This window comes from Notolepis coatsorum (assembly GCF_963971535.1).
Source record: "Notolepis coatsorum genome assembly, chromosome: 7".
Taxonomy (NCBI): domain Eukaryota; kingdom Metazoa; phylum Chordata; class Actinopteri; order Aulopiformes; family Paralepididae; genus Notolepis; species Notolepis coatsorum.
In genome coordinates this window covers 143238358-143260820 of record NC_140171.1, presented here as the reverse complement: position 1 = coordinate 143260820, position 22463 = coordinate 143238358, and the positions used below count along the sequence as shown (strand labels likewise).

Genomic DNA, 22463 nt, shown 5'->3' with positions numbered 1-22463 from the left:
ATGTTATACAATGGGGCCTCCTGTCTGATAAAAGTGGGTGGGGGCCTGAGCAGGCCAGTCCAGGTGGGGAGGGGGATCCGCCAGGGCTGCCCACTGTCAGGTCAGCTCTACACTTTGGCCATTGAGCCTTTTCTGTGTTTGTTGAGGTTGAAGGGTGTGGGTTCACCTGAGTTGGGGATCGACAGGCCAATATGTCTGTCTGCCTACGCGGATGACTTGACCATCTTTGTCAGGGATGGGGAGGATGTAAGAGCCATAGAGAATACCCTCGAGGTGTATGTGAGAGCAGCTTCAGCGAGGGTGAACTGGGGTAAGAGTGAGGCACTGCAGTGTGGGGCATGGAGGGGCCTGACATTACCACAGTTACCGGGGGGGCTACAGTGGGGTGTGAATGGGCTCAAGCTTTTAGGGGTATATCTGGGATCAGCGGGGTAGGTCAGTAAAAATTGGGAGAGAGTAGCACAGTCAATGGTGGCTAGGTTGTCAAGGTGGAAGTGGCTGCTACCGCAGATATCCTATAGAGGGAGGGTGCTCATAGTGAATAACCTGGTGGCTTCATCCCTGTGGCATCGGCTGGCTGTTCTTAACCCCCCCAGAGGCTTCCTGGCAGACATCCAGAGGAAGCTGGTGGATTTTTTTCTGGTCCGGACATCACTGGCTGAGGGCCGCAGTCCTTTATTTGCCGGTTCAGGAAGGAGGACAAGGCCTTATCGACCTAGAGAGCAGGATGAATGCTTTCAGGCTCCAGGCAGCACAGAAGCTGCAATACAGTACAGGAATATGCTGGAGGGGACCAGTGTGTGCACTGCTGCGGAAGGCTGGTGGTTTAGGGCTGGACCTGCAGTTGTTCCTGATGGAACTGGAGGAGTTGAACACTGTGGGGGTCTCTGATTTCTACCTGTCGGTGCTGAGGGCTTGGCGGCTGCTGAGAGACTCGGGTGGAGGATGAGGCACAAGGACCGTGGGTATGGGAGGAGCCTCTTTTCTATAACACTTTGTTCCCCCTAGAGGCGGTGCGTTCTGTCACCTTGAGACAGCGGCTCATGAGAGGGGGCATCAGAAAACTTTCACATTTACTGTCGCCAGAGAGAGGGGAGTGGAAGACCCCTCAGGAGCTTTCGCTTCAGACTGGAATAACATCTCTGAGACTGCTGGAAGGGTTTATCAGGGAAGTGCTGGGGGTTCTGCCGGACTATGTCAGAGACCGCACAGTGATGCCACAGGGAGGGCAGGTGCTGGAGTTCCCTGCATTGCAGGTATCGGCAGAGAATGGGGTCTGGCAGGAGGGGGGAGGGTTACTGTCCTTTTCCACCCCCAGCTTGGGGCAGATTAGCCTGTGGCAAGGCTCTGTACATAACCTGCATGAAGGTCAGAAACATCAGGTCCCTGCAGGACGTCAGGCAGCATCAGTGGCAGGGTGTGCTGGGTGATGGCAGCACTGCTAGCTTTAGGTGGAGGGTTTTTTACAAACAGCCACTGCCTAAGAGGTCAGGGGACCTACAGTGGAGGATAGCGCATGGGGTGTTGGCAACGAATCTGTTCCTGGCTCGGGTGGATCCAGGGGTGGGTGATGGGTGCCCCTTTTGCGGAGTATCTGAGACTGTAACCCATGTTTTCCTAAAGTGTCAAAAGATTAATAGGGTGTTGTGGTTCCTAAAAGGGTTGTGTGTGAAGCTGGGGGTGATGTTCTGTGTGGAGAGTTTCATCCTTGGCCAAACATATTCATTACGTAACAAGGTTGTGAGCGTTTTACTGAACTTTGTTTACGGGCAGGCTAAGTTAGCCATTTGGCTGACCCGTAGGAATATGATCAAGGGCGTTGGTCCTACGGAATCGGTGCCTATGCTGAGGGGTATGATTTCTGCACGCCTTAGATTAGAGTTCATGTATTTCTCACTGAGACATAATGTTGATGCATTCGTGAATGCTTGGGGATTGGGGAATGCAATGTGTACTGTGGGGGAGGAGGGGCTGAACATATGCATTTGAAGGTCAAGTGGTTTTTATGTGCTGAAGGAAGTTTTTGGGGTTTGTTGGGGTGTTTGTGGGTGTGTGGGTGTGCGGGTGAGTGTGTGGGTGTGTTGTTTTTATGAAGATGCCGTGAGATTTTTTTGTGTCTCTACTGACTGTTTTTAGTTGACATGTTTTAATAAAGAACATCAAAAGTCAAAAGTATCTCTCTCAGGTCTTGGTCAGTAACACTCTCTCTCTCTCTCTCTCTCTCTCTTTCTCTCTCTCCCCCTCTCTCTCTCTCTCTCTCAGGTGTTGGTCAGTAACACACTCTCTCTCTCTCTCAGGTGTTGGTCAGTAACACACTCTCTCTCTCTCAGGTGTTGGTCAGTAACACTCTCTCTCTCTCTCTCAGGTGTTGGTCAGTAACACTCTCTCTCTCTCAGGTGTTGGTCAGTAACTCTCTCTCTCTCTCTCTCAGGTGTTGGTCAGTAACTCTCTCTCTCTCTCTATCTCTCTATCTCAGGTGTTGGTCAGTAACTCTCTCTCTCTCAGGTGTTGGTCAGTAACTCTCTCTCTCAGGTGTTGGTCAGTAACTCTCTCTCTCTCTCTCTCTCTCTCTCTCTCTCTCAGGTGTTGGTCAGTAACTCTCTCTCTCAGATGTTGGTCAGTAACTCTCTCTCTCTCTCTCTCAGGTGTTGGTCAGTAACTCTCTCTCTCTCTCAGGTGTTGGTCAGTAACTCTCTCTCTCTCTCTCTCTCTCTCTCAGGTGTTGGTCAGTAACTCTCTCTCTCTCTCTCTCAGGTGTTGGTCAGTAACTCTCTCTCTCTCTCAATTCAATTCAATTCAAATAGGCTTTATTGGCATGAAATATTAACATACTTATTGCCAAAGCAAGTTCAACATACAAACAATAACATATATATTAAGCAATAAAATATCATAATATTAGTAATAACAGTAAGGACAATCAACAAGAAACATATTAATTTACAAAATAGTCACTCGATCGGGTAGTCATTTTTCAAGTGTGGCCACTCAGATACATACAGGGCTTGTTCTCTTAACTAACTCTCTCTCTCTCTCTCTCAGGTGTTGGTCAGTAACTCTCTCTCTCTCTCTCTCTCTCTCTCTCTCTCTCTCTCTCTCTCTCTCTCTCTCTCTCTCTCTCAGGTGTTGGTCAGTAACTCTCTCAAATTCAAATAGGCTTTATTGGCATGAAATATTAACATACTTATTGCCAAAGCAGGTTCAACATACAAACAATAACATATATATTAAGCAATACAGTATCATAATATTAGTAATAACAGTAAGGACAATCAACAAGAAACATATTAATTTACAAAATAGTCACTCGATCGGGTAGTAATTTTTCAAGTGTGGCCACTCGGATACATTTACAGGGCTTGTTCTCTTATTTTGTGACAACCGTCTACATATTTTGCAGCTAATGCTGTACACTGACTTTTCTCCCCACACATGTATAGTAGCTTTTGGTGATCAGGGAGATGGATAAACTGCATCAATTTAGTTTATTTTATCAAAGAAGACTTCTCTTAGGTCCTTGTATTTCTCACAGTATAGCAGGAAGTGAGGTTCTGTCTCAATGTCCCCCTGATGGCAAAGTGAACACAGCCTGGCCTCTCTGGGTAGCCAGTTTTGCCTGCGACGGCCTGTTTCTATGGCTAGACTGTGTCCACACAGTCTGTACCATGTCAATGTTTTTCTTAATTTTATCTCATTCACAGTAGTCAGGTATTCTGCCACCATGTACTCTCTGTTTAGGGTCAAATAGAATTCTAATTTACTTTGAGATTTGGTTGATTTGTTCCAATATTCTATATAGTTTTCTTTTTGTTTTGAGATTATTTGGTTGGGCCAGATTTCTTGGTATCTGTCCTGAAGCGTTTGTGGGCAGAGATTTCTGACTAGCTGGCAGAGGGGACTCTTATCTGGGTTCATCTCTAGGCTCTGAAGGGCTTTGTAGTGGTAGGAGTGGGGGTCACTTGATTGGAGGTGTGTGTAAAATGTTATGGCTCGCTTTTGAATTTGAATGATTAGGGGGTATTGGCCAAGTTCTGCCTTGCATGCATTATTGGCAGTGTGTCTGTGGACCTTAAGTAGGTTTTTGCACAATTCTGCATGCAGTACTTCTAATGGGTGTTTTTCTTGGTTAGTTAATGGACCCCACACTTCACTGCCATATAATATTATTGGATTTATTACGGAATTTAGAATTTTGAGCCAGGTCCTAATTGGGATGTCAATTGGAATTTTCCTTTTGATGGCATAAAAAGCCCTTCTTCCCTTCTCCTTCAATTCATTCACAGCCATATTGAAGTTTCCATTATGATTTATTTTCAATCCCAAATATGGGTAGCTTTTTGTGTTTTCTAATATGTGTGTGCCTAATTTAAATGTATTATGTGAACTCTGAGACTCGTGTCTCCTTTGAAAGATCATGACTTTAGTCTTCTTCATGTTTACGTTCAGAGACCATGTCTGGCAGAACTGGTGGAGGATGTCTAGGTTCTGTTGTAGACCCTCTTTAGTGGCTGACCGCAGAACCAGATCATCTGCGTACATCAGTAATTTTACATTGGTATCGTGCAGAGTCAGACCGGGTGCAGTAGAAAGTTCTAATAACTTTGCTAATTCATTTATATATATATTAAACAATGTTGGGCTTAAATTGCACCCCTGGCGGACTCCGCGACCCTGGGTGAAGAAATTTGTTCTTTTATTGCCAATTCTAACAGCACATCTGTTTTTTGTGTACATGGATTTGATCAAGTCATATGTATTTCCTCCAACACCACTTTCTAGAATTTTGAAGAAAAGACCTTTGTGCCAAATTGAATCAAAAGCTTTTTCAAAATCGACAAAGCAGGAATATATTTTGTTTTTGTTCTGTTTTACGTGAATGTCAATTAGGGTTTTAAGAGTGTATATATGGTCAGAGGTACGATAATTTGGTAAGAATCCGATTTGGCTTTTACTTAGAACGCTGTGTTCTGTAAGGAATTCTATGAGTCTGGTGTTGATGATACTACATAGAAGTTTGCCCAAATTACTCGTCACACAGATACCCCTATAGTTTTTTGGGTCATGTTTATCTCCACTCTTGAAAATTGGGGTTATGAGTCCTTCATTCCAGACATCAGGAAAATAGCAGAAATTTTGTGTCAAATTGAATAATTTTTAAATAGCCAATTGGAATTTTTCAGAGCTGTGTTTAATCATTTCATTTAATATGCCATCTGTACCACAGGCCTTTCTAGCTTTAAGGCACTGGAGTTTTGATTTCAGCTCTTGTTCTGTGATTGGGAAGTCTAGAGGGTTTTGATTATCCTTTATGATATTTTCCCATTTTTGTAATTTCACATATCTGGCTGCTTTCCGTTTTTGTATTCAGGGGTACAGTTGTAAAGAGTGATGTGAAGTGGTTTGTCCAAACATCCCCATCTTGGATAGCCATTTCTTCCGGCTTATCTTTATTCAATGAGTTCCAGTGGTCCCAGAAGGAGTTAGAGCTTAGAGAGTCCTATATTTTGCACAATTGTTTATTTACGTGATTGTTCCTTTTAATTCTGATGGTCTTTTTGTAGTGTTTCAATGATTCACAGTATTGGAGGCGTAAGGTGTCATTTTGTGGGTTTATGTGTTTCTGGTTTGATATTCTTCTTAGCTGTGTTCTAAGAGCTTTACATTCTTTGTCAAACCAGTGGTCCTTTTTAGTTTTTCTCTGTTTGTTACCTGATTATTTTAATTTGGACTTTGTTGCAGTTCTTTCAAATATATAATTTATGTGTTCTACAGCTAGGTTTACTCCTTCAACACTGTTAGAGTATGGCATGGCTAGGAATGTATCTAACAGTGATTGTGTCTCATCACTGGCGATGGCTCTCTGGTAGTCCTGCATGCTGTTCTGGGACCATCTGTAGTATTTGGGGATGTTGTGTAGTTTACTGGGCTGTGTAGGGTGATTTTTGAGAGACTCAGTTCTTTTCATGTATGCAGTGATCCGACTGTGGTCGGAGAGTGGGGTCAGAGGTTTGACTGAATGAACTGAAGGATACTGGATCCAGATCTGTTATCATGTCATACTGTGCTGCTGCCAAGGGGTGAGCAGTAAGTGTACCTTCCTTGTGAGTCCCCTCTCACACGCCCATTGACAAGGTAGAGACTCAGTCCTCTACAGTCTACACAGCTGTAATAAATCCTTCCCATTTTTGTTTATGGAAGTGTCATGGTTTTTTCTAGGGGACTGGTTTACATGGTTGCATATGGTGTGGTCAGATATGAAATTGTCTCCATGTGTACTGGTGAAATCAGGGTGGGTTCCCGTTCGGGCATTGAAGTCACCGCAAACAAGCACATGACCTTGACTTTGATAAAGACATATTTCTGACTCAAGGTTGGAGAAGATGTCGTCTGAGTAATATGGAGACCCAGTGGGTGGTACGTATATTCCACAGATAAATGGGTCTCTTTGAGAAGGGATTACTTCTTTATTTAGTTTTAACCAAATATGATTGTTCCCGGTTTTTAGAATCTGTATTGACTGGTGGAGTTGTGATTTGTACCAAATTATCAATCCCCCTGAGTCTCTGCCCTGACTAATATGTTTTGTTTTATTTGATGGCAAAATGACCTCTCTATAGTGAGGAGGGCAGTGTGTGTCTACATCTTCTCTGCACCATGTCTCAGTTAGGATTAAGAGGTCATTGTTTGTTATAGCCTGTAAAAAATATGAGTCTCTACTCTTAAGGCCGAATGTTGAAGAGCAAAGACCCTGTATGTTCCAGCAACTGATGGCAAATGATTGCATTTTGTACAAAAAATATATAAAGGTATAAAGGTTATAAGGGTATTCAATCAATGAGAAATATATATAAAGGTGTTCAAAGGTTATAGGGTATAAAGGTATTCAATCAATGAACAAACATCACAGAATAAATGTAACTACAACAAAGGCAACAGCAGGCAGTTGGCCTGCTTTTTCTTTTTCTTTTTTGGTCGACTGCTAGCTTGTAGTGAGAAGTTTACTGCATAGCGTGTATAACATTTGTTTGATCTCATTCAGCTCTGATGTGGGTGGGGGGGGGGGCCTGGTCAGGGCGGATGCATAGGTCATCTCCTACGGTGAGGGTGTCGGCTGGGGGGACGTCTCCTCTCACTGGGTGGGTTGGAAGTGTGGGCTGGGGGCGGTTGAGGGGTCGGCTGGGGGGATGTCTCCTCTCACTGGGTGGGGCATAGGTTTGTGGGGTGACTCCTCGTGGGTATCTCATGGGCCTGTGCTTTCTCGGAGAGGCCGGTGTGTTACTGGGTCTGTTGGGGTTGCGTCCGAGGGCAGCATCCTTTAATGTTTTTGCAAATGTCCTCACTCCCGCGTTGTTTAGGTGTAGCCCATCATGAAAGTCCCATCTGCCGATGTTTGTGTGGTGGGCCAGGTGGACATTTTTGAGGGCAGCACAGTTTCTTGAGGTCTCCATGTTGATTTCATGAATGATGTGTGGAGGGGTGTCCATCCTGGGGAGGAGGGTGGAGATGATTACTCTGGTGTGTGGGAACTCCCTGGAGGCCTTCTCAGCCACCCTGGTCATTGCTTCAGCAGTTCCACGCTATAGATAGTGGAGGTCATTTGTGCCCGTGTGCACCACCATGTACTGGGGGCTCCCTAGAGTGTCCTGTCTGAGCAGCTCCATGGCGTGGCCTGTGTTCCGACAGCGCTTGGCTGTCACCTTGAGGCCCGGGAAGAGGCGTGCTGTGTCCAGGTATTTGCCATTGGAGTCCATGAGGAGGACTACCTGGGCTTCGGGCTGGGCTGGTCTGGTGGACTGGGGCCGTGGCTCGGGTGGAGGTTGGGCTGCTGGAAGGGGGTCTGAGTCCGAAGGCATGTCAGTGGGTGTCGGGCTGGGAGGGGTTAGTGGGGTCGGGGGGGGGGGCGGTATATTCTGGTTTGGCAGTAGGGGGGGGGGGGGGGTGGTGGGTGTTGGAGCAGAGGACCCCTTTTGATCGGGGGGGAATGTATGTATTCTTTCTTCTTGTCGTTGTAGCTTTACTTCCTCGATCTCTCTGCGTAGAGACTCCTCCCGGCTGTTTGTATCTTCCTTCATGGCTTTCATCTGGGCCTGTAGGGTGTAGTTTTCCTGCTCTAGCTCCCGCATGGTTTCTGTGAGCTCCCTGACCCTCCTCTGGGTCTCCCTCAGCTCTGAAGTGGTCTCCTCCCCGTTCTTCTTCAGATGACGGAGCTCCTCTCCCAGCTGCTGAATGGTGCAGGGCTCAGTCAGCCTGGCCAGAGTCCTCTCTTTAAATTCAGTAAACTCCAGCTCCAGGAGAGATACGCTTTTTCTCAGCTGCTGGACCAGTTTGGAGGGTGTTGAAGGAGTGTGGATGGATGGGCTGACTGGTGCTCTTTGTACTGGCAGTGGCATCACTGGATTCACTGTGTGGTTGGAGGGAGTTGGAGTGGCACAGTCAGAAGGGCTAGTTGCTGGTTTTGACTCTGATATTTCTGTGTCTGTGTTCACCTTGTCCTCTTCTGTCTGTGTGTCCGCAGCATTGGTATTGGGCTCTACTCTCTCCACTTCTGTTTTTATTTTTGGGAAAAGCTCTTGAAATATGTTGAGGTTTACTTCATTTCCCTGTACTAATACAGTCCCTTTAACATGGTAAGAGATTGTTAGAACTGGGTTATCAGTGTCCAGGGTCTCATCATGGCATATAGTGTGCCGTCCTCCTCGTCCAATGCCTTCTTTCACAACATGGTCATAGTGGTTACAGATCACCTGTTTCCAGGAGTTAACATGTTCTGTGTGGAAGATGAGGTCATTCATCACCTTCTTCTCATTATAGACCGTATAGTCAGCATACAGCTCCTCTGGGTGGGCCAACAGAGTCTCCTCCTTGTGTTTTTTCTTGCTTTTATTACTTGTGCAACTAGGAGGGTACTCAACTTCTCTGCTGCACAGCTCTGTGCAGCTCTGCCTGTTTTGGTCCTCCATGGCAACACACCAGGTAACACAAACTTAACTGACAGAGACTGTTGTTATTAGCCTTTTGTACAAAATATTATTTAGGGTTTAGCTGGCTGGCTAGCTGTCGTTAGCTAACGTTCTGTGGGTCAGTGTCGGTAGCTGGCTGGCTGATTTATTGTTGCTAATGTTCTGGGAGCTAACGGGCCTGCTAGCTATGTTGTGTTGAACCAAACGGTCCCGTTAGCTCTCGTAGCTATGTTATGTTGAACCAAACGGTCCCGTTAGCTCTCGTAGCTACGTTATGTTGAACCAAACGGTCCCGTTAGCTCTCGTAGCAACGTTATGTTGAACCAAACGGTCCCGTTAGCTCTCGTAGCAATGTTGTGTTGAACCAAACGGTCCCGTTAGCTCTCGTAGCAACGTTGTGTTTAGCCAAACGGTCTCTCTCTCTCTCTCTCTCAGGTGTTGGTCAGTAACTCTCTCTCTCTCTCTCTCTCGCTCTCTCTCTCAGTGTCGGTAGCTGGCTGGCTGATTTATTGTTGCTAATGTTCTGGGAGCTAACGGGCCTGCTAGCTATGTTGTGTTGAACCAAACGGTCCCGTTAGCTCTCGTAGCTATGTTATGTTGAACCAAACGGTCCCGTTAGCTCTCGTAGCTATGTTATGTTGAACCAAACGGTCCCGTTAGCTCTCGTAGCTACGTTATGTTGAACCAAACGGTCCCGTTAGCTCTCGTAGCAACGTTATGTTGAACCAAACGGTCCCGTTAGCTCTCGTAGCAATGTTGTGTTGAACCAAACGGTCCCGTTAGCTCTCGTAGCAACGTTGTGTTTAGCCAAACGGTCTCTCTCTCTCTCTCTCAGGTGTTGGTCAGTAACTCTCTCGCTCTCTCTCTCGCTCTCTCTCTCGCTCTCTCTCTCTCTCTCTCAGGTGTTGGTCAGTAACTCTCTCTCTCTCTCTCAGGTGTTGGTCAGTAACTCTCTCTCTCTCTCTCTCTCTCACGTGTTGGTCAGTAACTCTCTCTCTCTCTCTCTCTCTCTCTCAGGTGTTGGTCAGTAACTCTCTCTCTCAGGTGTTGGTCAGTAACTCTCTCTCTCTCTCAGGTGTTGGTCAGTAACTCTCTCTCTCTCTCTCTCTCTCTCTCTCTCTCAGGTGTTGGTCAGTAACACACTCTCTCTCTCTCTCTCTCTCTCTCGGGTGTTGGTCAGTAACTCTCTCTCTCTCAGGTGTTGGTCAGTAACTCTCTCTCTCTCTCAGGTGTTGGTCAGTAACTCTCTCTCTCTCTCTCTCTCAGGTGTTGGTCAGTAACTCTCTCTCTCTCAGGTGTTGGTCAGTAACTCTCTCAAATTCAAATAGGCTTTATTGGCATGAAATATTAACATACTTATTGCCAAAGCAGGTTCAACATACAAACAATAACATATATATTAAGCAATACAGTATCATAATATTAGTAATAACAGTAAGGACAATCAACAAGAAACATATTAATTTACAAAATAGTCACTCGATCGGGTAGTAATTTTTCAAGTGTGGCCACTCGGATACATTTACAGGGCTTGTTCTCTTATTTTGTGACAACCGTCTACATATTTTGCAGCTAATGCTGTACACTGACTTTTCTCCCCACACATGTATAGTAGCTTTTGGTGATCAGGGAGATGGATAAACTGCATCAATTTAGTTTATTTTATCAAAGAAGACTTCTCTTAGGTCCTTGTATTTCTCACAGTATAGCAGGAAGTGAGGTTCTGTCTCAATGTCCCCCTGATGGCAAAGTGAACACAGCCTGGCCTCTCTGGGTAGCCAGTTTTGCCTGCGACGGCCTGTTTCTATGGCTAGACTGTGTCCACACAGTCTGTACCATGTCAATGTTTTTCTTAATTTTATCTCATTCACAGTAGTCAGGTATTCTGCCACCATGTACTCTCTGTTTAGGGTCAAATAGAATTCTAATTTACTTTGAGATTTGGTTGATTTGTTCCAATATTCTATATAGTTTTCTTTTTGTTTTGAGATTATTTGGTTGGGCCAGATTTCTTGGTATCTGTCCTGAAGCGTTTGTGGGCAGAGATTTCTGACTAGCTGGCAGAGGGGACTCTTATCTGGGTTCATCTCTAGGCTCTGAAGGGCTTTGTAGTGGTAGGAGTGGGGGTCACTTGATTGGAGGTGTGTGTAAAATGTTATGGCTCGCTTTTGAATTTGAATGATTAGGGGGTATTGGCCAAGTTCTGCCTTGCATGCATTATTGGCAGTGTGTCTGTGGACCTTAAGTAGGTTTTTGCACAATTCTGCATGCAGTACTTCTAATGGGTGTTTTTCTTGGTTAGTTAATGGACCCCACACTTCACTGCCATATAATATTATTGGATTTATTACGGAATTTAGAATTTTGAGCCAGGTCCTAATTGGGATGTCAATTGGAATTTTCCTTTTGATGGCATAAAAAGCCCTTCTTCCCTTCTCCTTCAATTCATTCACAGCCATATTGAAGTTTCCATTATGATTTATTTTCAATCCCAAATATGGGTAGCTTTTTGTGTTTTCTAATATGTGTGTGCCTAATTTAAATGTATTATGTGAACTCTGAGACTCGTGTCTCCTTTGAAAGATCATGACTTTAGTCTTCTTCATGTTTACGTTCAGAGACCATGTCTGGCAGAACTGGTGGAGGATGTCTAGGTTCTGTTGTAGACCCTCTTTAGTGGCTGACCGCAGAACCAGATCATCTGCGTACATCAGTAATTTTACATTGGTATCGTGCAGAGTCAGACCGGGTGCAGTAGAAAGTTCTAATAACTTTGCTAATTCATTTATATATATATTAAACAATGTTGGGCTTAAATTGCACCCCTGGCGGACTCCGCGACCCTGGGTGAAGAAATTTGTTCTTTTATTGCCAATTCTAACAGCACATCTGTTTTTTGTGTACATGGATTTGATCAAGTCATATGTATTTCCTCCAACACCACTTTCTAGAATTTTGAAGAAAAGACCTTTGTGCCAAATTGAATCAAAAGCTTTTTCAAAATCGACAAAGCAGGAATATATTTTGTTTTTGTTCTGTTTTACGTGAATGTCAATTAGGGTTTTAAGAGTGTATATATGGTCAGAGGTACGATAATTTGGTAAGAATCCGATTTGGCTTTTACTTAGAACGCTGTGTTCTGTAAGGAATTCTATGAGTCTGGTGTTGATGATACTACATAGAAGTTTGCCCAAATTACTCGTCACACAGATACCCCTATAGTTTTTTGGGTCATGTTTATCTCCACTCTTGAAAATTGGGGTTATGAGTCCTTCATTCCAGACATCAGGAAAATAGCAGAAATTTTGTGTCAAATTGAATAATTTTTAAATAGCCAATTGGAATTTTTCAGAGCTGTGTTTAATCATTTCATTTAATATGCCATCTGTACCACAGGCCTTTCTAGCTTTAAGGCACTGGAGTTTTGATTTCAGCTCTTGTTCTGTGATTGGGAAGTCTAGAGGGTTTTGATTATCCTTTATGATATTTTCCCATTTTTGTAATTTCACATATCTGGCTGCTTTCCGTTTTTGTATTCAGGGGTACAGTTGTAAAGAGTGATGTGAAGTGGTTTGTCCAAACATCCCCATCTTGGATAGCCATTTCTTCCGGCTTATCTTTATTCAATGAGTTCCAGTGGTCCCAGAAGGAGTTAGAGCTTAGAGAGTCCTATATTTTGCACAATTGTTTATTTACGTGATTGTTCCTTTTAATTCTGATGGTCTTTTTGTAGTGTTTCAATGATTCACAGTATTGGAGGCGTAAGGTGTCATTTTGTGGGTTTATGTGTTTCTGGTTTGATATTCTTCTTAGCTGTGTTCTAAGAGCTTTACATTCTTTGTCAAACCAGTGGTCCTTTTTAGTTTTTCTCTGTTTGTTACCTGATTATTTTAATTTGGACTTTGTTGCAGTTCTTTCAAATATATAATTTATGTGTTCTACAGCTAGGTTTACTCCTTCAACACTGTTAGAGTATGGCATGGCTAGGAATGTATCTAACAGTGATTGTGTCTCATCACTGGCGATGGCTCTCTGGTAGTCCTGCATGCTGTTCTGGGACCATCTGTAGTATTTGGGGATGTTGTGTAGTTTACTGGGCTGTGTAGGGTGATTTTTGAGAGACTCAGTTCTTTTCATGTATGCAGTGATCCGACTGTGGTCGGAGAGTGGGGTCAGAGGTTTGACTGAATGAACTGAAGGATACTGGATCCAGATCTGTTATCATGTCATACTGTGCTGCTGCCAAGGGGTGAGCAGTAAGTGTACCTTCCTTGTGAGTCCCCTCTCACACGCCCATTGACAAGGTAGAGACTCAGTCCTCTACAGTCTACACAGCTGTAATAAATCCTTCCCATTTTTGTTTATGGAAGTGTCATGGTTTTTTCTAGGGGACTGGTTTACATGGTTGCATATGGTGTGGTCAGATATGAAATTGTCTCCATGTGTACTGGTGAAATCAGGGTGGGTTCCCGTTCGGGCATTGAAGTCACCGCAAACAAGCACATGACCTTGACTTTGATAAAGACATATTTCTGACTCAAGGTTGGAGAAGATGTCGTCTGAGTAATATGGAGACCCAGTGGGTGGTACGTATATTCCACAGATAAATGGGTCTCTTTGAGAAGGGATTACTTCTTTATTTAGTTTTAACCAAATATGATTGTTCCCGGTTTTTAGAATCTGTATTGACTGGTGGAGTTGTGATTTGTACCAAATTATCAATCCCCCTGAGTCTCTGCCCTGACTAATATGTTTTGTTTTATTTGATGGCAAAATGACCTCTCTATAGTGAGGAGGGCAGTGTGTGTCTACATCTTCTCTGCACCATGTCTCAGTTAGGATTAAGAGGTCATTGTTTGTTATAGCCTGTAAAAAATATGAGTCTCTACTCTTAAGGCCGAATGTTGAAGAGCAAAGACCCTGTATGTTCCAGCAACTGATGGCAAATGATTGCATTTTGTACAAAAAATATATAAAGGTATAAAGGTTATAAGGGTATTCAATCAATGAGAAATATATATAAAGGTGTTCAAAGGTTATAGGGTATAAAGGTATTCAATCAATGAACAAACATCACAGAATAAATGTAACTACAACAAAGGCAACAGCAGGCAGTTGGCCTGCTTTTTCTTTTTCTTTTTTGGTCGACTGCTAGCTTGTAGTGAGAAGTTTACTGCATAGCGTGTATAACATTTGTTTGATCTCATTCAGCTCTGATGTGGGTGGGGGGGGGGGCCTGGTCAGGGCGGATGCATAGGTCATCTCCTACGGTGAGGGTGTCGGCTGGGGGGACGTCTCCTCTCACTGGGTGGGTTGGAAGTGTGGGCTGGGGGCGGTTGAGGGGTCGGCTGGGGGGATGTCTCCTCTCACTGGGTGGGGCATAGGTTTGTGGGGTGACTCCTCGTGGGTATCTCATGGGCCTGTGCTTTCTCGGAGAGGCCGGTGTGTTACTGGGTCTGTTGGGGTTGCGTCCGAGGGCAGCATCCTTTAATGTTTTTGCAAATGTCCTCACTCCCGCGTTGTTTAGGTGTAGCCCATCATGAAAGTCCCATCTGCCGATGTTTGTGTGGTGGGCCAGGTGGACATTTTTGAGGGCAGCACAGTTTCTTGAGGTCTCCATGTTGATTTCATGAATGATGTGTGGAGGGGTGTCCATCCTGGGGAGGAGGGTGGAGATGATTACTCTGGTGTGTGGGAACTCCCTGGAGGCCTTCTCAGCCACCCTGGTCATTGCTTCAGCAGTTCCACGCTATAGATAGTGGAGGTCATTTGTGCCCGTGTGCACCACCATGTACTGGGGGCTCCCTAGAGTGTCCTGTCTGAGCAGCTCCATGGCGTGGCCTGTGTTCCGACAGCGCTTGGCTGTCACCTTGAGGCCCGGGAAGAGGCGTGCTGTGTCCAGGTATTTGCCATTGGAGTCCATGAGGAGGACTACCTGGGCTTCGGGCTGGGCTGGTCTGGTGGACTGGGGCCGTGGCTCGGGTGGAGGTTGGGCTGCTGGAAGGGGGTCTGAGTCCGAAGGCATGTCAGTGGGTGTCGGGCTGGGAGGGGTTAGTGGGGTCGGGGGGGGGGGCGGTATATTCTGGTTTGGCAGTAGGGGGGGGGGGGGGGTGGTGGGTGTTGGAGCAGAGGACCCCTTTTGATCGGGGGGGAATGTATGTATTCTTTCTTCTTGTCGTTGTAGCTTTACTTCCTCGATCTCTCTGCGTAGAGACTCCTCCCGGCTGTTTGTATCTTCCTTCATGGCTTTCATCTGGGCCTGTAGGGTGTAGTTTTCCTGCTCTAGCTCCCGCATGGTTTCTGTGAGCTCCCTGACCCTCCTCTGGGTCTCCCTCAGCTCTGAAGTGGTCTCCTCCCCGTTCTTCTTCAGATGACGGAGCTCCTCTCCCAGCTGCTGAATGGTGCAGGGCTCAGTCAGCCTGGCCAGAGTCCTCTCTTTAAATTCAGTAAACTCCAGCTCCAGGAGAGATACGCTTTTTCTCAGCTGCTGGACCAGTTTGGAGGGTGTTGAAGGAGTGTGGATGGATGGGCTGACTGGTGCTCTTTGTACTGGCAGTGGCATCACTGGATTCACTGTGTGGTTGGAGGGAGTTGGAGTGGCACAGTCAGAAGGGCTAGTTGCTGGTTTTGACTCTGATATTTCTGTGTCTGTGTTCACCTTGTCCTCTTCTGTCTGTGTGTCCGCAGCATTGGTATTGGGCTCTACTCTCTCCACTTCTGTTTTTATTTTTGGGAAAAGCTCTTGAAATATGTTGAGGTTTACTTCATTTCCCTGTACTAATACAGTCCCTTTAACATGGTAAGAGATTGTTAGAACTGGGTTATCAGTGTCCAGGGTCTCATCATGGCATATAGTGTGCCGTCCTCCTCGTCCAATGCCTTCTTTCACAACATGGTCATAGTGGTTACAGATCACCTGTTTCCAGGAGTTAACATGTTCTGTGTGGAAGATGAGGTCATTCATCACCTTCTTCTCATTATAGACCGTATAGTCAGCATACAGCTCCTCTGGGTGGGCCAACAGAGTCTCCTCCTTGTGTTTTTTCTTGCTTTTATTACTTGTGCAACTAGGAGGGTACTCAACTTCTCTGCTGCACAGCTCTGTGCAGCTCTGCCTGTTTTGGTCCTCCATGGCAACACACCAGGTAACACAAACTTAACTGACAGAGACTGTTGTTATTAGCCTTTTGTACAAAATATTATTTAGGGTTTAGCTGGCTGGCTAGCTGTCGTTAGCTAACGTTCTGTGGGTCAGTGTCGGTAGCTGGCTGGCTGATTTATTGTTGCTAATGTTCTGGGAGCTAACGGGCCTGCTAGCTATGTTGTGTTGAACCAAACGGTCCCGTTAGCTCTCGTAGCTATGTTATGTTGAACCAAACGGTCCCGTTAGCTCTCGTAGCTACGTTATGTTGAACCAAACGGTCCCGTTAGCTCTCGTAGCAACGTTATGTTGAACCAAACGGTCCCGTTAGCTCTCGTAGCAATGTTGTGTTGAACCAAACGGTCCCGTTAGCTCTCGTAGCAACGTTGTGTTTAGCCAAACGGTCTCTCTCTCTCTCTCTCTCAGGTGTTGGTCAGTAACTCTCTCTCTCTCTCTCTCTCGCTCTCTCTCTGTGTCGGTAGCTGGCTGGCTGATTTATTGTTGCTAATGTTCTGGGAGCTAACGGGCCTGCTAGCTATGTTGTGTTGAACCAAACGGTCCCGTTAGCTCTCGTAGCTATGTTATGTTGAACCAAACGGTCCCGTTAGCTCTCGTAGCTATGTTATGTTGAACCAAACGGTCCCGTTAGCTCTCGTAGCTACGTTATGTTGAACCAAACGGTCCCGTTAGCTCTCGTAGCAACGTTATGTTGAACCAAACGGTCCCGTTAGCTCTCGTAGCAATGTTGTGTTGAACCAAACGGTCCCGTTAGCTCTCGTAGCAACGTTGTGTTTAGCCAAACGGTCTCTCTCTCTCTCTCTCAGGTGTTGGTCAGTAACTCTCTCGCTCTCTCTCTCGCTCTCTCTCTCGCTCTCTCTCTCTCTCTCTCAGGTGTTGGTCAGTAACTCTCTCTCTCTCTCTCAGGTGTTGGTCAGTAACTCTCTCTCTCTCTCTCTCTCACGTGTTGGTCAGTAACTCTCTCTCTCTCTCTCTCTCTCTCTCAGGTGTTGGTCAGTAACTCTCTCTCTCAGGTGTTGGTCAGTAACTCTCTCTCTCTCTCAGGTGTTGGTCAGTAACTCTCTCTCTCTCTCTCTCTCTCTCTCTCTCTCAGGTGTTGGTCAGTAACACACTCTCTCTCTCTCTCTCTCTCTCGGGTGTTGGTCAGTAACTCTCTCTCTCTCAGGTGTTGGTCAGTAACTCTCTCTCTCTCTCAGGTGTTGGTCAGTAACTCTCTCTCTCTCTCTCTCTCAGGTGTTGGTCAGTAACTCTCTCTCTCTCAGGTGTTGGTCAGTAACTCTCTCTCTCTCTCAGGTGTTGGTCAGTAACACACTCTCTCTCTCTCTCAGGTGTTGGTCAGTAACACACTCTCTCTCTCTCTCTCTCTCTCTCAGGTGTTGGTCAGTAACTCTCTCTCTCTCTCTCTCTCTCTCTCAGGTGTTGGTCAGTAACTCTCTCTCTCTCTCTCTCTCTCTCTCTCAGGTGTTGGTCAGTAACTCTCTCTCTCAGGTGTTGGTCAGTAACTCTCTCTCTCTCAGGTGTTGGTCAGTAACTCTCTCTCTCTCTCTCTCTCTCTCAGGTGTTGGTCAGTAACTCTCTCTCTCTCAGGTGTTGGTCAGTAACTCTCTCTCTCTCTCTCTCAGGTGTTGGTCAGTAACACACTCTCTCTCTCTCTCTCAGTCTCTCTCTCAGGTGTTGGTCAGTAACTCTCTCTCTCTCTCTCTCTCAGGTGTTGGTCAGTAACTCTCTCTCTCTCTCTCTCTCTCTCTCTCTCTCAGGTGTTGGTCAGTAACACACTCTCTCTCTCTCTCTCTCTCTCTCTCTCTCTCAGGTGTTGGTCAGTAACTCTCTCTCTCTCTCTCTCTCAGGTGTTGGTCAGTAACTCTCTCTCTCTCTCTCTCTCAGGTGTTGGTCAGTAACTCTCTCTCTCTCTCTCTCTCAGGTGTTGGTCAGTAACACACTCTCTCTCTCTCTCTCTCTCTCAGGTGTTGGTCAGTAACACACACTCTCTCTCTCTCTCTCTCTCTCTCTCTCTCTCTCTCTCTCTCAGGTGTTGGTCAGTAACTCTCTCTCTCTCTCTCTCAGGTGTTGGTCAGTAACACACTCTCTCTCTCTCTCTCTCTCTCTCTCGCAGGTGTTGGTCAGTAACTCTCTCTCTCTCTCTCTCTCAGGTGTTGGTCAGTAACACTCTCTCTCTCTCTCTCAGGTGTTGGTCAGTAACACTCTCTCTCTCTCTCTCAGGTGTTGGTCAGTAACTCTCTCTCTCTCTCAGGTGTTGGTCAGTAACACTCTCTTTCTCTCTCAGGTGTTGGTCAGTAACTCTCTCTCTCTCTCTCTCAGGTGTTGGTCAGTAACTCTCTCTCTCTCTCTCTCTCTCTCAGGTGTTGGTCAGTAACACTCTTGCCGCTCTCAGTGGCTCCTCTGCCAACAGAGTGTACTGTGAACATCTCAACATCAGTGTGTGTCCTCTCACTGAGTCCAGCAACAAGGTTTTTACAACACACACAAACATTATATTAACCCTTTCATTGCCACACTACCAAAGGGTTAACCCTAATACTGCGATAATACAGAAGGTACATGACAGTATTAACCCTTTCACTACCACACTACAGAAGGTTAACCCTTTCACTACCACACTACAGACTGTTAACCGTCTGAAGTGTGGTAGTGAAAGGTTAACCTTCTGTAGTGTGGTAGTGAAAGGGTTAAGTAGTCCTACGCTAGGACTCCCATCAAGCATTGATGTATTGATACTGTGTCATTGAATAAAGCCAATGCTTGTCCCTCCTCTTGTCTTCCTCCCTCCCTCTCTGTTTCTCCTCAGTTCTCTGTGAATGTGTACAACCCTCTGGCCCGGCCGCTCACCTGGCCTGTCAGGCTGCCAGTGAATGGAACGGCATATGCCATATCTGACGCTGCCGGCAGCCCCGTGGACTGTCAGGTCAGTGTGGCCAGACATGTGTTGCCGTCTGTTAGGGACGGCAGGGTTCCCACAAGGTCCTTGAAGTGCTTAAAGTGCTTGATTTGACAAAAAAAAAGTCAAGGCCTGGAATTCCTAAAACGGCCCATTTTTTTAAAATGTTACTTGTCCTTTCGGACAAGTTATGTTTTTGTAGGTTTTTATTGAGTTTTTGCTACCGGGCAGTCCGGTAGAGAGAGAGAGAGAGGAATGGGAGATAGAGCGGGGAAGACATTCAGCAAAGAACGCCGGGTCCGGGAATCGAACCAGGGTCGGCCGTGTTGCGACGCAGCGCAGTGCAGTACGTGGTTTGCCACTCGGGCGCCCCTAAACAGCCCATTTTTTAACAAGGTGCTTAAAAAGTCCTTGAAATTCAAATCAACCATTTGCATTGAAAGTTTTGTTCATCCATGATAAAAAATCTCTGAATCAAGAATCTTTCTATTTTAAATTTTTTTTTAAGTAACTAATTGTCGGAAATTTGTTTTAACACATTGACCGCCGGGGGTTGTGCCCATCTCATACCCCTCTCTGCCACCGTTAAAAGCCTATGGAGATGTTTACCTTCTTTGCAGGGCTATAACTTTTTAAATTGTATTGCTATATTGACATTACTATGGCCCATTCAACATCGGTTATCTATCGTTCAGGATGTGGGAACGTTATACTTTTTCATTCATACATTGTTGTGTTAATACCTTCGAGAATATAAGTGTTTTTAATCTTTTCTGCTGTAATTCCAAAAACGCTAGTTATAGGCCCAAACGCATATGATAGATTATCGATTGGCGTTTCTTTCCCATACACGCTATATTAAAAAACTCAATTGTATATGATTGGTATACATTATGCTTCATCATGCATGGAGGAAAGGGGGGGGGGGGGGGGTCGTTTATAATTCCTTGATCATCAGTAACGGCTTTATGTAGTATGGGTGATATATTGATCAGATGGTTTGCAGTGAAATGAATAAACAATTGGGCTGAAAATAACATTACTGTTCTCTTGATGAGACTGGCGGTGAAAGATCCCAATTATTCGACGCCGATCGCCTAGGTCCATTTCCGGTTTGTATGGCGCAATAAACGCCGAAATCATATAGATTATTAAGTTTAGAAAGCGATCCATATGTACTATAGTGTCTGTCAGGAGTCCCGTAGCGAGATGTGACTGCCGGAGGAATTTCCTCGATGCACCGATGACACTTGCGGTTTTTGCGAGAGTGTAACTCGCCCGACCATCCACCAGGCGGCGGTATTGAGCCGTTGCAGTCCTATCTAGGGCATCGGGGGTTGTGTGGATGAATTATGAATGCCATGGTGAAAAAATTTAATTTATTTCAAAAACGCTGTACAGCGATGTTGGCGGTCAACGCATGGCGGGCAATAACGCTGAAAAGCGATTTTGGCGACCAATGTGTTAAGCCATACATATTGGATCCGATTTCTTTTCTATAAAAAAACATTTAGTGAATTGTATCCTTTTAAATGACCTTTTAAAATGAAAAATAGTGCCTGGAAAAGTCCTTGAATTTCATGTTGCAATGTCTGTGGGAACCCTGGGACGGGGATGATTTAAAGGTGTCCAATGTGGGTGTTTGACCACTAGTTGGCGCTATAGAACACAGTAGAAGGAAAAGGGGTCCCCAAAAACATTGCATCACATGTTCTTCCGGCACACACACAAGGACACACGAGCACGCCATGAGCACGGGGATGACACAGAACACAACAACGGTGCACTGGAGGCGTGTAAACATACCTTTGTGTTCAAATTGATCGGCCTATACCAGGGGTTCTCAAACTTTTTTTATACCACGACCCCATTTTATTTAGGATTTTCTTTGGCGACCCCACACTTAATGTATCGGGTAATTTCAACATGGAATTAAGGAATATCAAAATAAAAGCACACGTTGTTGAACTTGATCATGCATATTTATTTTTTATTATTTTTCCGTTTTTCTCCCATCCCAATGTTAGTCGTTATGCCAATCCCCTTTCTGGTCGTTGCGCACTCTGCCCCCTTCCGTCGGTCCGGGAGGGCGGAGACTATCACATGCTTCCACCGACACATGTGCAGCCAGCCCACCGCTTCTTTTCACCTGGCAGCGTGGACTCTCACTGGGAGAGTGTAACGTGTGGAAGGGTCATACTACCTGCCCCAGATCCTTCCCTTGCTGTGCAGGTGCCCTGACCGAACTGTAGGAGTCGCTGTTTACAACGACCAGGACCCACCGCACCGGCTTTCCCACCTGCTGACACTGCCAATTGTGTCAGTATGGACAGTCGACCAAGCCGGAGGCACCGCAGCTGGATTCGCAGGCATTAAAGCGTTCCGTCTTGAGACTGATTTCCGTCAATTTGATTATTTATATAATATTTTTATAAATATTTTTTTTTTTATATAAAGTTTGCCAATAGGGATGTATCAGTAGTATTGGCAGTGGTAGTAGTCGTAATAGTAATCCAGTCTATTTTTTTTATTTTCTAAATAATAACACTGGTAACTACTTTTGCTTAATTTCTTTGATGGCTCAAGTGTATGCTCTAGTGCATACACTGCTTTTTTTTTTTTTTACTTTTTTTTTTTTTTATGTCACTCATTCCATAAGGACGTAGAATAAACATTTACAATTTTTTTTTAAATGGTCCATTTGCATGTTCTTGGTATCTGAATCTAGGGACATATATGGATCAGTGTCAGAAATAGTGTGTCTGTTACTAGGCTTGAGTAAATTGTAATGAACCAAAGGAGAATATCAATTCTATTTAAAAAAAAAAGAATCTTTGACTGTAAATAACACCATGCTAAAATTGACCAGACCTGAAAAATCTAAGCAAATGAATAAAGGGAAGATGATTAAACAGAAGGTTTTGTAGATACAGTACTGAATTCTGCCATCTTTTTTATAATGTAAATTTCTCCACCATTTTATCATATTGCAACACCGTTTTTTGCAAGACGTTCACAGAAAGGTAGAGAAACTAACTGCGTTCTGTTTTATGGCAATAACGTTCAGGTTTGTGGGAGATAATCCCAAAAAATAAGAGAAATTAAAAAGTAAATCCAGAAGTCAGATGATTGACAGGGGCTGCATGGTGTGAGCTGGGTAGGGTAGTTTTTCGAAATTTGAAAGCCCTGAGTCTCTTCCTTCAAAAGACTACACTCACTTTTGGCTGTGCCACTTCCTCCTGTCAATATGCGCCGGTTTCCGACTCAATGCCCTGAGATTTCTATAATCTTATATTTCACTAATAACAGTTAAAATAATTGGTAAACAAACATAATGCTGAAAATATACACTTTTACTGTATATCTCGGGCTTAAGAGGTTAACCCTGTGAGGCCCAAATTAAAAAGAAATTAGCAACTTCAGAGGCCAGAGGGTGGGACATATAAAC

General features: G+C 45.0%; 1 protein-coding gene across 1 annotated transcript in view; it reads left to right on the top strand.

Moving 5' to 3' along the window:
* Nucleotides 1–22463, top strand: part of man2b1 (mannosidase, alpha, class 2B, member 1) — a 121140-nt gene that overhangs the window by 51930 nt on the left and 46747 nt on the right. The window contains exons 11-12 of the mRNA XM_084318130.1: nucleotides 18480–18587; nucleotides 18926–19042. Of these exons, the coding sequence (XP_084174256.1) occupies nucleotides 18480–18587; nucleotides 18926–19042 (225 nt within the window). The remainder of the gene's footprint in view (nucleotides 1–18479; nucleotides 18588–18925; nucleotides 19043–22463) is intronic.